Below are 17431 nucleotides of genomic sequence, written 5' to 3'. Positions count from 1 at the left end.
GTACAATTTTGACAGACTTTCACTTTACTTGAGGATGTTTACTTTGTACTTCTACCACACTACAATTCAGAGGTTCATTGTGAACTGTTTCTCTACTACATGCATGTAACACCTTCAGTTAATATGCATATTTGAATTAAAGATGTGAAATATAATCAACACTTAAATAAGACTCACCTGAGTAAAACCACAAGCTACCCTGCAACATACAGAGGAATACAAAATTGCTCCACCTTTACCACCTGTGATAAACACATCGATAATTATACTCAAAACATATAATATATACTATAATAAAATGGGCACATTTGCATAATGAGGACTTTGAGTTTTGGTACTTTAAGTATATTTTGATGCCAAGACTTGTGTCTTTACTTGAGTAAAGTTTTGATTGCAGGACTTTTACTTGTCAGCGTATTCCTACACTCTGGTAGTTCTACTTTGACTTGAGTACTTCTTCCACCTCTGGCAACAACAGTGTTAATGCAACAAATGAAGGAGAACCAGAGACTTTGAGCACGTGTATTATTTTTGCAAACAGCAGGTGGCGATATGGAGCTTAACTTCAAGTAACATCAACCACAGAAGAAAATCCCTGCTAGGTTAGCTAGCAAGCTAGCAGTAACAAATTGCACGTTTAAATAGACGTGAACCTCAAAATGCTTTTACAGAAAGTTAGGCCGTGGTTTTATCGTTGCAGGAGTCTACCTTTGGCCTGCACAAGGTCTTATCATGCCGAAACAGTTGCTCGACTCGGGTCTCAGCAGGATACACAGTCCTCTGAATATCAGGTAGGCTAGCCTGTTGCTAACGTACGCTAGACAAGCTTGAACTAACCTGGCTGCTAATGTCAACGTTAATTGTTAACATAAATAGCTGACAGCTGTTGTACAACTACGGTAAGGTCGGCTAAAGTTAACACGTATTAAGACTTTAGTTTACTTAGTTCCTAAACTGAGCATAAGCTATATCGCCACTGTTTACTGGCTACAAGAGGTCAAAACCTTGAGCTTCCATGGTACTCTGCTAAGGTCTTAGCATCATCACACTAAGTTAACCACGCAAGTGTATTTCTACTACTCAAAAATGTACCTGCATTTCAGCAGCTAGACACAGCCTTCGCTCCAAATGTTTGACAAGACTGTATGTCGAGGAGCAAATTATACTAGCTCAGCATCGTTGCTCCACGGGTAAACTCTCAAGTAATCAGGATTCCTGCAGATGATACTTTTTGCTCATGCAATACCAACCAAACCAACACCTTTCATGTCTTGGAGTTTATATTATAAAACATATATATACAGATTATTTGGTATGGAATGACACTTTTCACAACTGGGACTATATGTATAGTAAATCCAAGGTTGAGGTTAACATTGCTTGAGTGGCAACTGTGGTACTCAGGGTATGCAATAAACACGATAAGTGGATAAATGAAATGCATAAAGGACAAAACATGCCATAAACAAACAAACTCTGAAATTGACAGTATCACCCTTTTAATGCTCAAGAGTTTTTGATAGAAGTTATAATGTAGTGAATCTAATAACAAGAAGCATCAGTGTAAATATTGGTTCACAGTGTTCCCTCTTGTGTAATTCATTCTCGCTGTGCAACGCCACAATATGTCACTGGATGGCACTATAGACACATTTTCTTTATGTTTTCCAGTTTGGAAAATACTTTTGTAACCGATAATATACAAAGCTATACATGTCTATAAGTTAATTGTTGAGAGGATAGTAAACATTTTTCATTTCAAATTGTCTAAGAGGTGACTTTAGCTGTTCCATTTTCAGTTTAAGGCACTTGATGGTGTATATAATTGTCTTTATACGTCAGCATAATTGGAGGAACAGATGAACTGTATCAGGTTTCTTTGTGGTATTTGGATCAAAACAAATATTCGATTGTGTGTTTTTGTCTTTAATGCTTCGTTGCTCTATACCTCAGCACTTAATGCAGCAGCAGCCGACCTTAAATCTATCACTCATGTCTTCATAAACTTGTTTGTTTTTCAGGAGAATTATGAGCGGATGAAAGTTCTCGTTGATGAACTGAAGAGCCGTACCGAGAAGGTTAAATTGGGTAGGTGTGGGAACATGACGCTAAACATACACTAAACTTTAATTAATCAGTTTGTGTTTTCATCAGCGCAAATTAGTTCAGGCCATCTGGTTGATGAAAGTGTTGACAAAACACATTTAATTACCCGTATCTCTTTCATTAAAACTGTTCCGGGACGGTCTGTTGATATTAAGGCTGCTGTCAAATCTGAATGTGCAAACTGAAAGTAATAAATGCTTCTTTATTAACTTGCCTCAATGAAAAAAGGGGTAACAACTCTGTGTGAAAACATTGCCACTCACAATTTCATTTGCAGTAGATATTTCAGTGCTGGTACGTATCTAAAATCGAGTACATTGCAGTGTAACTACATTAGGTTTCATGACCTACTGATACAGTAGACTAGAGTGTAAAGTAGGGCTGCTCAATTAATCGTATTTCAATCGCAATTACGATTATGGCTTGCAACGATTCCGAAAACAACGTAATCGAAATAAAATGATTATTTTTATTATTAATTAATTAATTTTAATTAATTTGTTCAGTTGAATTATACTTAAAGTTCAGGGTAATCAACTGTTAAAAACTTACTGTTAAAAATGTTTTCTCCAATAAATGTTTTCAAAGTAAATGGTTAATCGTTTTTAATAATCGTGATTATGATTTTTGCCATAATCGAGCAGCCAACCATACTTGGTCATATCTTATTTTAAATGTCGAGGGTATAAGATTGTGGTTTAGGTTACTATCTACACTTGGACACATGACATAAAAACACCACTGGACTATCCAAAGTGTTGCTGTATTGTAAGCATTCTGTTTATTTTGGTGTAACCAGGTGGGGGAGAAAAAGCCAGAAGACTTCATACTTCTCGTGGGAAACTTCTGCCCAGAGAGCGTATCGACAGACTGCTGGATCCTGGGTACAGTATCTTCTCATTTGATCTTTGATTTTAAATCCATCGCTGACTCATTCCACAAATATGTGCTCCGGTCCGACGTCATCACACAAACCATTGCACAGGTAGTTCTAACGTGTGCAGCACTTCAATCTTCCCTTTCCTCTGAGAGCAGAGGAGTGAGGAAAGCATTTCTGTTACCTACAGTCATCCATAGACCCCTAATATAACCCTCCACCACCAGAGACATCCTGCTTTCAATCTAAAAGAACATTGTCAATTCAACTTAAAGAACACTTTTAATTGCAAGCCTTCATTGCATGTTTTGTTGTTTTATTTTGCAGGACCCCTTTCTTGGAGTTCTCTCAGTTTGCCGCATATGAATTGTATGGAAAAGAGGAAGTCCCAGCAGGCGGGATACTAACTGGGATTGGGCGTGTTTCGGGGTAAGCATCGTGAATGAGCAGATTTTCCTATTTAAAAACAGATTTTAAGCCACTCTGTCTATTAAATGCATATTAAACCTTCTTAACTAGATGCAAAATATTCAAAATGTTAAGTCTATGATAATTACATGGGGTGTTAATTTAATCTTTGTGACTTGTAATTAGCTATTTGGATAATTTCCATGATATTCCCCTTCAGTACTCCAGGTGCAGCACACATTTCAATATTACAATTTTTTTCTCACAGGGTGGAATGTGTTATAGTTGCGAATGATGCTACTGTCAAAGGCGGGACATACTTCCCAGTTACAGTGAAGAAACACCTCCGTGCACAAGAGATCGCACAGCAGAACAACCTGCCATGCATTTACTTAGGTAAGTTGAAAAGTTAGGTAACACAAGAAACATAGACTTACAAAAGGGAAAAAATACATGTACCAGTTTATTCTATGAGGAATACAATGTGTCTGTTAAAAATAACCAATATTAAATATGAATTACTGAGTTCTTTAAATATTCCGATGTTTTTGACTCCTTTAGTGGATTCGGGAGGAGCCAATCTTCCGAGACAGGCCGAAGTCTTCCCAGACAGAGATCACTTCGGACGTATTTTCTACAACCAGGCCAGGCTATCTTCAGAGGGAATATCACAGGTGATGCTATACTAGCAAAGCACTTATATACTAACAAAGTACTGTCTTATCTAAAGCCAGTTGAGTAGCACTTACAATGTTTTGGCTCTATGAAACCTGATGTACTTATATGATTCTGTTTTCTTCAAGTTTGTATCTTCTTTGTTGAATGCACTTATTGTAAGTCGCTTTGGATAAAAGCGTCAGCTAAATGCAATGTAATGTAAATGCTTTTGTTTGGTTGATAACATTGCATTTCACATGTTAATCATTTAACGCACCTAGAGCAGATACCAAAGCGTAATAATCTGCTTGTCAACCTTTGGTAGCTGTCTCTTACTGTAGCGTGATTTTGTTTTGGAACCTTGTGTTGATTCATGGATCATTTCTAAGAAGCAGAAAGGTTTGTCTGAATAATGGACACAGATGGTACATTTAAATTAGCTGCACTACTGTAGGTATTTCATCTTTTCATTGTGTGCAGGCAACCGATTCAGCTTCCTTTTGACTGTTAGAACAATAAACATCATTGTGTTTAAAAAACAAACAAAAAGAAGTGTAGAGCTGAGAAATGTGATGGGTGCAATAGCGAAGTCCGTTCTGGCACACACCTGAATATGTTCACATATCTCCAACAAACTGAATGCCCATTAATTCTTGATAATATTGTCCCTCAAAATTATTAAAGTCATTTATTATTTCAGGATTTCCCTTCTGTAGTATTTGTTCTTTTCCCTTTTAGGTTCTTCTCTCAAAGTTATATTGAGTATAACCACAACATTTACCACAAGACTTACACAATGTACCAGTTCAGTAGTAAAAGGCCCCGTAAGGACAGATCCATGGTGGAGCGTAAAATCAATTCTGAATCTGAATGACTACTGGTACAAACAAAGTGTGAAGCTACTAACTTGCTTGGGGCTAAGTTGTCTTTGAGCTGTTATTGCACCCTCAGATAAATCTGATATTTATTTGATAGCAAAACTTTAATGTCTTGCCAATTGTCGATTGTTAATGAGACTTTTTCTGGACTCCTTAGATTGCGGTTGTGATGGGCTCCTGCACCGCTGGAGGGGCCTATGTTCCTGCCATGGCAGATGAGAGCATTATCGTGAGGAAGCAAGGAACCATCTTCCTCGGAGGACCTCCACTGGTGGGACATCTTTTTGTTGTTAGATTATAAAACTAGGAGGAAAGCTAAAGCATCAAATTGTCTCGTAATCCTGAGAGGATTTGGGATTCATAAATCGCATATATCATAAATTAAAGGGGACCTGTCATGCAAAATGCACTCTTGTACGTCTTTTTATAAATGGATATGTGTCTCCGGTGTTCCAGGGAACTCACCAAGTGTCAGAAAATACAACCCTCTCTCTTTTCCTCTATACGCAAATCTCTAAAAAAGGGGCTGTAACGGATCTGATACAGACTGATCCAGATTTGAATTATTTTCTACGTCACACAAGAGGTGCTCCGCTTAGTGGTCAATTCTCCACCTATCAGGGGAATGAGAGGTTGGGCCACAGCCGGCCATTGCCGCTCGAAAGCGCTGGAGACGCTGTAGTACATATGCCAGGCCTGTAAGTGGCGCTGTAGTCTGCCACAAAAGCAGCGAAGAAGACTTCCCGCGCATGGTTGCCATGGTTGCCCTTCTGTTTATTCTCCGCTGTGGCTCTTTTTCTCCCTCCCTGAGGCAAGCGTTTGCGCCTCCTGCTTTAAAGCAAATGAATAATGACTCTATATAATCATATGTAAGGGATAATGTGCAGCGACGCCGTCATTATGGGGAAAAGAACACCGACAGGCCGATCAGGAGCCCGACGCCAAGCGGAGGGATCTAGATCGGCAAGAAGGCACATTATGCAATGTGCACATTATCCCGCTTATTACATGGCCACATTCTCAACAAAGTAACGACATGACTCCCAATATTAATTGAAATGCTTTTATGGATTTAGAAAATGATTTTATTGATTTAAAAAATAGTTTTATGTATTGATTTAAATGGACATGCATCCGCTAAGAAAAATAGTCCGTTGTTACTGTTTGAACTAACGTAGCAACGGCAGGAACTGCTTCGATAGTGTTTTTGAGGAGCTTTTTGATTACAGATTTGAAAACATTGTTGCTTGCTTTAAAAGTAGCACAATTCATTATGTCAAACCTTTGAAAGTATCTAGATATCCCTGCCCTAATGCCAAAGTAACTGCACACTGAATATGTGTCGCCGTTTGATGTCTAGTCTGGACCACTGCGTAACAAGGAGAGTTTCTGCCCCATTACTTCTCTTCTTACTTCTATAAGAATAAAACACGGAGGACGGAGATCTCTTTTTCTCCCCCTCTTCTGACAGCCCAGCAGCTGATCTAAAGCACGCTCCCCTCTCCTGCAGGGGGCGTGGTCAGCTGCAGCTCACAGAATCAGCCTCCTGCAAAAACAGCGCTGGAAAGAGGAAATAGAGCGAAATGAGGCATGGCTAAAATGCAGGATCTGTTTGGTATTTTGAAAAAAAAACTATATTTATATACTTTATATAGGTATGGCCCTACAATATATTGTTCAAATATAGCATGATATGCCCCCTTTAAGCACAAGATATATCCTACTAATATCACTTTTTTTGGTAGTAATTTCATTCTAGCTGTACAGTAAAAAGCGACCAGGTTGCAGCCGTTTTAAAAATACTCCACAGATATTTGTGTTTGTTGAAGAGTCTGTGCTTCTGCTTGTTTTAGGTCAAAGCTGCAACTGGGGAAGAAGTTTCTGCAGAGGACCTTGGTGGTGCTGATCTTCACTGCAAGTAAGATATACCAATATGTTTCATGACTTACTATGTATGGGTGTTTGATATCATGGTTCTGCTTTTGGAAAAGCATTCTTCATAAACTTGCATTAATAAGCTGTTATCAGAATACGAAACCCTGTAATACACAAACATTTCTGACACAATTGTAGACATATTTAGCAGTGGCGCCTTTTTTACAAGCTGGGTTTACACAGAGTAGTTTCACTTGGAGTGTTATAATAAATTACAACCTTATCTTAAGCTAAACCAGGATCTTTTTACTAAACCTATGAAATTATAAATGTGAAGAAAAAAGATGTATTGCAATTTATAACGTTAAAACCCTATGGTTAAAACACATGTTAAAAACTGATGGCCGTAATGTGGGAGAATATGTGTTACCTATCAAAACATTATTGATCATGCAGTTTAGTAATATGGTAATGTTATTTTGTTTTGGAGACAGTTGGGTAAAAACAGTAATTCATTATCTATTTTGTATATCTATGTTGTTCATTTAAATACAAGCTGTCAGGAGTCATTGAGTCACAAAATGATGTGTTCGTGTTTAACTGTATTGATTGCATATCATTATTTAGCTTAATTTACATGAATGAAACACATGCACCAATCAGTATTGTAGTGTTGAGTATTGATTAATGTGCTGAAATGATAATGTCACGGTGATTAATTTCCTGCTTATTTACAGAAAATCTGGTGTGACGGACCATTATGCTTTGGATGATAACCACGCACTCCATTTAGCAAGAAAAGCAGTGAGAAATCTCAACTACAGGAAACAACTTGATGTCAGTCAAATGAGTCATTTACAGTCACCTTAAATCCATTCATCCATCAATTCAAGCTGTGTGTGCTCTCTGCTGATGTGAAGGCTGTTTTTGTTTCTCAGGTCACCACAGAGCCGGTGGAGGCCCCTCTCTACCCGGCTGATGAACTCTACGGCATAGTTGGAGCAAACCTGAAACGCAACTTTGATGTCAGAGAGGTATTTGTCCGGCTTCCTCCACTTTGCCTCAAAGGGGCAAGAAACAAATGTTAGTATTGCCACAAAGGATCTGAACAATAATGTTGAGGTTTATTACATTGGGTGATGTTGCATCACTTTTGAAGTCTAAAACCTCTTTATAAACCTCTGCCTTTCTGAAATGTGTGTTTAGCAGCCCATTTTCATTGATCTATTTTTCTTTTATAGTATTACCGACAGTAACAAGATTTAGAGAACATATGCACACTTTGCAACAAAATACAAGCAAACCTGACGTTTAAAGGTTCAGAATGCACTCTAAACAATTTGTAGCTGTCGGGTCTCTGTTAGGAGTCAATCATGGACAGCGGGCATCAATCACTTTTTTTTCTCTCTGGCACGGCTTGCCAGCTGTTCTCATTTGGTTTAAAGCCTGTGCCTTTGATTCTTGATTTAGACCCTTGAGCCACAATCGCTGCTAACTGTAGAGATGTCAAAGTGTTTGTAGTTAAGAACAGTATTGGCAGTCCATTTAGCAAACAGGATCAAGGGGCTTCTCCCTCTTTTAACTTGTAAAGGGATTTTCAGCACTGGGCATCCTGCATCGCTTAAGTTAAATCAATCATGATTCAAATATCATACTTTTGTCTGTCAAAGCCTGATATTTCTTATAAATGTTTGCCATTGAGCTCTATTGTCTAAAACATATTACAAAAACACTAATAAGCCACACTGTTTCATAACAGTGAACATAGCCATTACATTATGTTATTTTATATTAATTAAACACATGCTGTCTATGTGCTATTCATACGTACCACCATGTCTTTGGTTTAAAATGGTCCCCTAAAAATACTCGGTTTACCTCTTTTTCAGTCATTTCTGCTGAAAACTAAAAGGCCCAGCTGCTTTCTGAGCTCTTTTTTAGAATCAATATATTTATATATAGTTTTGAATAAATTACATCCTCCGTGGTAATGGATAAAATGAGGGCTTGTGATATGTTGACATATCATAAATATGGAATATTTCTGGTTTTACAAAAACATATTTATACAGTATATAAACACATATATATCAAAGCTGCGATTTGCTAATTTGTGCGCACAGTTTATAATGTGTTAACCCCAATTAAATAAAAACTCAAAAAGAAATTAAAAGAATCTGGCAGTTTACAAGGCCAAGTCACTCATCCCAGCAGCCAGCTGCTTAAGGCACTCACCCTTGGTTGTAGGCAGCTATGGATAGAGACTCTTTAATTAGGGATTACCTTAGCTTGGGGATGAGTTATCAAGACATGTTGACAGAACTTGTTGAGGACATTGAGAGTTTGTGGATTAAATCCTGCAATAGGCAGAGTTGAAGATACTGATACTTGAAGCAGGTGCACTGCAGGTGAGAGAAAGGCTGGTCTGTTGTGCCAACAATGTGGAAACAATTGAATTAAATTGTGGCCATGGATTACATCTCATAGGCACAAATTAATAAATCATGGTCTGAATTTCTATTTATACTCTCTATGGCATATCCCAGGCTCTGGAATAAACACACTATAACAACATGGTAAACTGGTATTGCAAGTGTCATCTGCATTACTGTCGTTGGATTTGCATTATGGGAATTTACAGCTTCCCTCTATTCATTCATCGCAGGTCATCGCCAGAGTTGTGGATGGCAGTAAATTTGACGAGTTCAAGGCTTTCTACGGAGACACGCTTGTTACAGGTATGTAAAATGGCATTACTACAACCCAGAAAAGAACGTCTACAATTATGTTTCTTCCCATGGAATTTAGCAACATTAACATTAAACTCTGTACCTGGGCAGGCTTTTCCAGAATATTCGGTTACCCTGTGGGAATCATTGGCAACAACGGAGTCTTGTTTTCAGAGTCTGCGAAAAAGGTAAATATCGTGTGTACACTAAGATGTCTGAAACCTTTATAAGTGAGTGTTCTCTAAAGGATACATATTGGTTTCTAAGGTCTGTTCACAGTGTCTCCACAGTGTTATTAGAAAAGCTGAAATGTGCCCCTGGCTTCACTGAAAACCTTTAAGTTTATGGTACAGCTTCAATCCTGTGATATTATAAACAGACACCTGTGTAACCTGTAGAAAGCTAAGCCTCATGATCGGGTTCAATGTTCAAAGGGGTAAGAATTGTACTTTCAATATGTTCCTCTGAATGTCAAGGACTTGAACTTAATACTGAAGCACTTCAGGTAGTTTTGTCCATAGGGATTTGCTACCAATATGTCTCTCTTGAGGGAGCTTTAGTCTTCATAGATGCTTCCACTGACCTTTCAGAGGCGAGTTTCCCTCTCACAATAAGCTCTCAAATTGCACTTGTCTGGGGCATCTCAGGAGAACTCTGACGAGTCGCATAGTAATAACATAGCATTTAGAAATGATGGACAAGGGACAATCATGATTTTCATTCAAAGTAATTCCATTAATTTGTAAGCCAGTCTGCCGTGAACAGCTGAACTTTAACCAGGCTTAGGAAAGATGAGGAGCTGAATTTGTGATTATAGCCTAATGCGTTTTTCAAACACATTTCAAATAAGATAACAAGCTTGACCTGAAAAAATATTTCTTTCTTTGATTATTTGTTTCTCTTTTTCCTGTGAGGTCTCAATAGGCCAGTTAGAGCATTGGTTATCTCATCAGTGAAATTGCTTACAAAAGATACTGACACAGAGCTTCAGACTGAGCACGTCGGTTCCACATCTGTGTCTGAGAGCATATCCAAGAAAATCAATACAGCACCTGCATTTCGAGATGCATTTCTGACACGCTGTCATCACTAACGATTTGCCCAGGCTTCTATTATGCCAACTGTTAAATTGTTAAAAGCTTTTCCCCAGGTGTTTGTGAAAGGGAGAGGTAACAGAGAAAATATTACATTTCTGTTGTTGTGTGAACATTTGGGAGCAAACTGAGTGAACTAAAACTAAGTGACAGTTCATAATAAGCAACCGTCTTTCAGGCCGTCTCCAACTTGTGTTTACTCTTTGCAATGCAAGGCAGCATGCTTCACTGAAAGAGAGCCAGCAGAGGTAACTGCCAAAATGAGGAAAACACCTGAGCAATTCAGCAATACGAAATATATGGAAATGAGGTGTCTCCGCACACTGCACAGTCTTTTGTGCTTGGTTTTTCTGTGCAATGGCTCCTGGCAGCTCTGTGTTCTTCAATGTATTTCTCTGGCGAGGCTGAAGGCCATTCAGCTCTTTCATATTCAAAGTAAAAATCTAGCAAGAACAAAGCATGAGTGGCGGGAGATGACTCTACCTCCAGAGTTGATACATTTCTGTCTCAAGTCAAATGAAGATAAAGGTGAGACCAATTCTTCACAGGACCATCACTTTGTTAATGGTTCGATGAGCATGAAGCAATTGTCTATTTTTATATTGACTTTGATTGGGCCTTCAGCTTCTCAAAAAGTTTCCATCTTCTCGTGTACGCACAAACTCCAGATATGATCCGGCGCTTTTGAACAGAATCACTGTCATTAGAAAACACTGTTTTTGTTGGTAAAGGCTCTTTTCCTGTTCATATCTTAAAGTGGACCTATCATGCTATATTTGAAACATATATTGTAGGGCCATACCTATATAAAACATGTCTGTGAAGTATTTTTTCAAAATACCAAACGGATCATGCATTTTAGTCATGCCTCATTTTGCTCTATTTGCTCTTTTCTAGCCCTGTTTTTGCAAGGGCTGATTCTGCTTTTGTGGCAGACTACAGCGCCACTTACAGGCCTGGCATATGTACTACTCTCCAGCGCTTTCGAGCGGTCTCTCATTCCCCTGATAGGTGGAGAGTTGCCCATATAGGCGGAGCACCCCTTTTCTGACGTCAGAACAATTCAAATAATAATCAGCTCTGTTGCAGCCCCGTTTTTAGAGATTTGGGTATGGAGGAAAAGAGAGAGGGTTGTGTTTTCTGACACTTGGTGAGTTCCCTGACACACCAGGGACACATATTCATGTATAAAAGACGTACAAAAGTGCATTTTCCATGATAGGTCCCCTTTAAGTTGGCAAAATAACTTGAATGTGTTTTGTCCTGTTGGAAGTTAATTAGGTCGACTGAAGATTTGTATTCCTTTTTCAGGGAACCCATTTCATCGAATTATGCTGCCAGCGAAACATTCCTCTTATTTTCCTCCAAAACATAACCGGTGAGTGGGATGTTTTTATTTCTGAAGTTTTGGGATTATTGGCACCACTGTCTCTTCTTCTTAATCATTCTCTTTATTTTGCTTCATTACCTTAATTCCGAGTGAACATTAAATCTTATTCATAATCATTAAAGTTCTTAAATAAGTGAAAATATAATTAAACGGTTAGTTTGGATTAGGATCTTAGGCCCCTACTGAAAGCCTGTCTTTAATACAATCGTGAAATGACACATTTAAAAAAAACAATGACATTTGATTTAATATCATGGTTCGCATCATAATCAAATAGGGGCTCTAGGTTTACCGTTTTAACCTTTTCTTTCCCACGTGTTATTTGAACTCACACCACACTAAGTCAAATTCAGTTGCAATCTCTCCTCTGCATCTTTCTCTCAGGCTTCATGGTGGGTAGAGAGTATGAAGCAGGAGGAATCGCAAAGGATGGAGCTAAGATGGTTACTGCCGTTGCCTGTGCCAATGTACCCAAGATTACTGTTCTTATCGGAGGCTCCTATGGTGCAGGAAACTATGGCATGTGCGGCAGAGCCTACAGGTAAGAATACATGAATGAAAAATAGAAAATACTTCACAAAGGAAAAAAAACACAAGAGTTTGGCCAAGACCAGCAGCCTTACATAAATGTGAAGATCATTAGCTGTGCATAATTCAATTGTACAAAATGTGCTCTGCATGCTGTTCATTATGTTGACAAATATGCATCAGAAGCCTTTTGACTTTTCTTTTCAGATGAAAATGACCCTTTGTAACCACAGAAACGGAGAGTTTCATTTTTGAACACATTCTAGTAAAGAAACGTCCATTTGAGTTTGACTTTTCTGACACTGGCTATCTTTCCTCGCCTCTTCATTGTTCCTAATTTGTTTAAATGACATCCTCTGAGAGGTTTGCCTTTTAGAACAATAAGAAGCAAAAATGATGGGCTGGTTTATACTCCACAAACAACTTCACACAGTGTTTCTGACATGTGCAGTGTGCAATAGGACATGACATAATTGTTCAATCAATTTACATACATCTTAAATTGCGGCTGGTATTCCCATTAGGTTGGATCTTTTGATATTCCCTGAGTGGTATTTTTAATGGCTCTCATAAATGATGTTTTTCCATAGCTGTCATGAGATTATTAAACCATTACTAGAATATAACATTTCCATTCCATTTCTGGATGTTGTTTTGTTTGTTTTAGTTTTTCATCCATTATTTAGCAGACTATTCTGGCCCAGCAAAAAGCGAACAAATTGTGGCAATCCCTTCTCTTCTTCTCGCAGCCCACGATTCCTGTACATGTGGCCGAATTCCCGAATCTCTGTAATGGGCGGTGAGCAGGCGGCCACTGTCCTGGCCACCATCACCAAGGATCAGAGGGCACGGGAGGGGAAGGAGGTAACATTCATCTTCCCGTCTGTGCTTCACTGGAAAGGCCTAAATGAGCTTTTCTGCATTTGCTGCCAAAAGCAGAAACATTATGAAGTCACTTTTCTTTCAGTAATGGTTTGACATGGCACTTATACAAGGATAAAGATATATCAATGTTAAGTGTTAGAGTGATGACAGAATATTGCAGTCATCAAATGGCTGCATTACATTTGGTCAGAGACACTGTTATGGGTGTATTAAGAGTGCATTCATAGCTTCAGTATATTACACGCCTTGGGTGATGCATTTCAATCACTGATGTTCAGGATTGTTTCTCACTGTGTGGATTTAAAAAGACTGAAAAGGAAAGTTATTATTAACATTATTTTAAAGATGCCCTATTGTGCTTTTTGTGGTTTTCCCTTTCCTGTGGTGTATTAGTTTATAGGTTTTTGTGCATGTAAATGGTCTGCAAAGCACTCCAACAAATTGTACGTGAAAGGCGGTTGACCAGTCACAACAGAACCAGCCAGCTAACCAATCAGTGCAGACTGGGCTCTGGTTTCAGACAGAGGGTGAAAAGAGGTGCTGCAGCACAGGCAGTATGAGAAAAACAAAGCACTTTTTGAACATTAAAGCATGGAAACATGACACAGTAGAGGAACAAAATACAAATCTGAACCTGAAAATGAGCATACTAGGGCACCTTAAAACATTTAAATGAAGTCTTCCTCTAACAGTCTTTATTCTACTCTTATTTAAAGTTGAACAAGTGCTTTTTTCTAAAGATGTAAATCTGCATTGGTATGAACAAATCAACACACAACATACATTGACATAGCCTTGGCATGGTTAATACATGCGCTAGATACTGTTGGCCTCCACCCTCACTTCCCTAATGTTGTTAGGGGATAGTGAACGAGGGAGGAATTCATAAGTTATACCTCAACCTCGCTCAAGGTTAAAGCCAACTGACATCCAAACACACAACTGACCCATGATCCCACTCTTGTAACTAACACAATCATCAAGCTAATACAAAGCGTGGCTTAACATGATTACATTACAGACTTAGCTTGTTGTCCCAAGTTTTATTGGACAAATATAAGTATACATCACTGTGTCTTTAACTGACATGGTGTAGATGACATGGTGTACACTCAGGGTGTACCTGTGCAAATAAGATGGAAATAAACTGTAATTCTCAAAGCACCAGCTACAGTAAGATGAAATGAACCCCTGACTGTGCTGCCAAACAAATGGAGACGCTAATGCTTCTACGCTATTTGCACCTATTTAAATGAGGTAATACACAAACATTTGGTACCAAATTGTCACCTTTCTATCCGAGTGAGCCTCATTGCAGACACATTACTATTTAGAAAGTTTAGCACTAATATCCACACACTGTTACAGTGAACAAATTGGAACCTGCAATCCCATATATAACCTATATAAGTGCTGCACGCTCAAACTAGTCTATTTAGGGATGCAGTTACGGGGTGCCAAGACAGTTGTGACAGTGAACAATAAATGAGTGAAGCTCCGCCACCTGTCACTTTGGGAGAAATATAATTTTGTATTTGAATGAATAGTAAGGTTTTTATATAACAAGAGATAAACACATTTCTTTCCTTTCCCAAATCCTGACCTTACATTTCCCATTTCCTCTCTCTTAATTGCCTTCAGATAATTTGACAACCTCTGGCTCAGGCTGCCTTTAAATCGCTCTCAGCCGCAACGCTTATGAATATGTTTACTATGTAATACCGTTAGGGCATTACCTTTTGTGAATCATACCTGAAGGCAGGACAGATATGGAGTGCAAATGTTGCACAATTCATGTGGCTACAGCAATCTATTCATTGTAAACGTTGTTGAATTCAGTTGCTAGTTTTTTCAGTCCTCCTAGCTAAAACTAATGCTAAAACTAATGCAATTATCTTTGGTAGACCTGCAGCACCAATTACTTTTGATTTCACAGTTCACAGCAGAGCAAGAGGCTGCCATGAAGAAGCCAATCGTCGAGCGGTTTGAAGCGGAGGGCAGTCCATACTTCTCCAGTGCAAGGTGAGCTTTGGTCATGACACTTCACTCTGTGTGTGGGATACAAGTATTCACCGAAAGGCTTTCACAGCATTGACTACATGTTCAAATGATCTCTTTGAAATGATAATACTCTGCAGAGGTGGAATAACAACATGCCAGCAGCATTTGCTTCTAATTTCGTTTGTAAATCATTCCAATATCAAATCATATTACCCTGCTTTTCGAAATCATACTGCTCATGTATAAGGAGTGAAGCTGTGATGGGTTCAAAGTGTATTTATTCTCCATCAGATGTCCTGTTGTTCTGCTAATATGAACCATCTTTGCTTGTTTCTATTATTTGGTCCTGTGGGTTATTTTCATGGTTTACGTGAGCTAAGCACATATCGGGTGATAAAGGTCTCCCAAAATGTTTTTCAAAGCCCTAGAAATGTATTTCCAGTTAAAGACTATCAAATAAAGCAGCAAAAAAAACATTAATTCTGTAGTTATCATATTTAGGACTACAAAACACATCAGATGAGTGAGATTGTTTAATAATGTGATGCTTTTTTTTCACAGACTGTGGGATGACGGGATCATTGATCCCGCAGATACTCGTCTGGTTTTGGGTCTGAGCCTCAGTGCCGCACTGAATGCACCAACGAAGAAGACACGCTTTGGAGTGTTCAGGATGTAATGCTCATGACGCTTGCTTACCTGTTAGAGTTTGACATATACTGTACCTAAACTAGTTTTTGTAGTTTTACTTGTGAGGTGTCACCAGATTAAGGGCAACAAACACAGAAAATAATGACTCAAGTAGAATCGCAGACCTCGGATCAATGGGGATGTGATTGGATGGTGTGCTGTTGTTGTGGGATATTTCCACTAAGACGTTGTGCCTTAACTATCACTAATCCTTTATAAATGCAAACTGTATTAATGTTTTATTTTCCCTTCTTTTTTTATTTTTATTGAATGCTGTAAATGATTAATTATAAAATTATAAAAGCGCACAATTGTAGTCTTTATTCAGGACCATTAATGTTGCTCAGTACCTGGTAAAGAAATGTCAGAGAGTAAAACTATTCATAAGGGGGCACTGTTTAGCTAGATATCTGATTGGCCACAGGCTTAACAGACGCGAGAAGCAAACTCAACCTTGTTCACGCTAAATGCCTTTTAGATAACACAGTGATGCTCTCATATTGACAGAGGAGCTGTTAAGAGTCAAATTCAAAACAACACTTTTGTTTTAAAGTTCCAAGATCAGTGCAATTTTTAAATCCACTTTACATTAACCTATCTTGTTCAAAGACACAGCCAGCCATATATTTTTATTTTAACTTTAATAATCGCCCAGATGTATTGTATAAGGCAGAGTATGTCGAGTCACAGAAGAAGAGTAATGCTTAACTTAACCAACTGACAACCCTGCCCCCCCCCCCATGTTTTCCATTGTGTCAATTTATCTCTTAAACTGAACATGCTGCACACAGTTGGTCTGCTCACATAATTGGTATAGACCATCTGAGTTGACTTTGGCAACAAGTTCCATTATTTACTCTATTTTTGGTGGATTAGCTGCAGCTGTGTTCTTGAATGTTTGAACATCCTCATACAAACTTAGCTGGTTAAAATAACTTGAAGCTCTTCATGCTCATCTGTGTATGACTGTGTGTACACTGAGACTGTGGAAAGCATGACCTTATTATAGTAATAACTAGGGTTGTGTGTGTGCCACCCACACGCAGACATCCTCCACCACCTCTCACCACCAGCTCTTAAAACTGGTTCGCTGATTATGCTTCATGTTCTTCCACCACATATAGTGGGATCATTACCAAACAGTATGAAGCCGTTTTAAAAGCTTCACCAAAGTCTATGTAAGCAAGAAACACTTTCCAGAGGTTTTGAGGTCTAATGATTGGAAGTGTTCATGTTTTCAAGGATCACAGAAATGTAGAAGGTTAATCAATCTCAGTGGTTTGTTAAGATTTAGGATTTTGGTTTTTGACCAA

The 17431-nt window shown here is 38.5% G+C and overlaps 1 protein-coding gene across 1 annotated transcript; it reads left to right on the top strand.

The window, feature by feature from the left end:
- The first annotated feature begins 516 nt into the window (after positions 1-516).
- mccc2 (methylcrotonoyl-CoA carboxylase 2 (beta)) lies at positions 517-16426 on the top strand. Its single transcript, XM_034238046.1, has 17 exons — positions 517-791; positions 2022-2088; positions 2906-2990; positions 3311-3412; positions 3660-3787; positions 3953-4065; positions 5084-5197; positions 6780-6844; positions 7539-7638; positions 7740-7835; positions 9467-9539; positions 9642-9718; positions 11936-12002; positions 12399-12555; positions 13292-13406; positions 15364-15449; positions 15990-16426. The coding sequence occupies exons 1-17, from the start codon at positions 660-662 to the stop codon at positions 16105-16107; spliced, it is 1695 nt and encodes a 564-aa protein (XP_034093937.1). The 5' UTR covers positions 517-659; the 3' UTR covers positions 16108-16426.
- The last annotated feature ends 1005 nt before the right edge of the window (positions 16427-17431 follow it).

This window comes from Gymnodraco acuticeps, unplaced genomic scaffold (genome assembly GCF_902827175.1).
Source record: "Gymnodraco acuticeps unplaced genomic scaffold, fGymAcu1.1, whole genome shotgun sequence".
In the NCBI taxonomy this organism is placed as follows: Eukaryota; Metazoa; Chordata; class Actinopteri; order Perciformes; family Bathydraconidae; genus Gymnodraco; species Gymnodraco acuticeps.
The sequence above is the reverse complement of the archived record's forward strand: the minus strand, read 5'-3'. Positions and strand labels throughout refer to the sequence as shown.

What these genes read in the sequence shown, in the direction of transcription:
- mccc2 (XM_034238046.1), top strand. Translation starts at nt 660, where the DNA reads ATGCTTTTACAGAAAGTTAGGCCGTGGTTTTATCGTTGCAGGAGTCTA. An exon ending in CCTGCCATGCATTTACTTAG is followed by an intron (nt 3,788 to 3,952) that starts GTAAGTTGAAAA and finishes TGACTCCTTTAG; the next exon opens with TGGATTCGGGAGGAGCCAAT. An exon ending in TTTCCTCCAAAACATAACCG is followed by an intron (nt 12,003 to 12,398) that starts GTGAGTGGGATG and finishes TCTTTCTCTCAG; the next exon opens with GCTTCATGGTGGGTAGAGAG.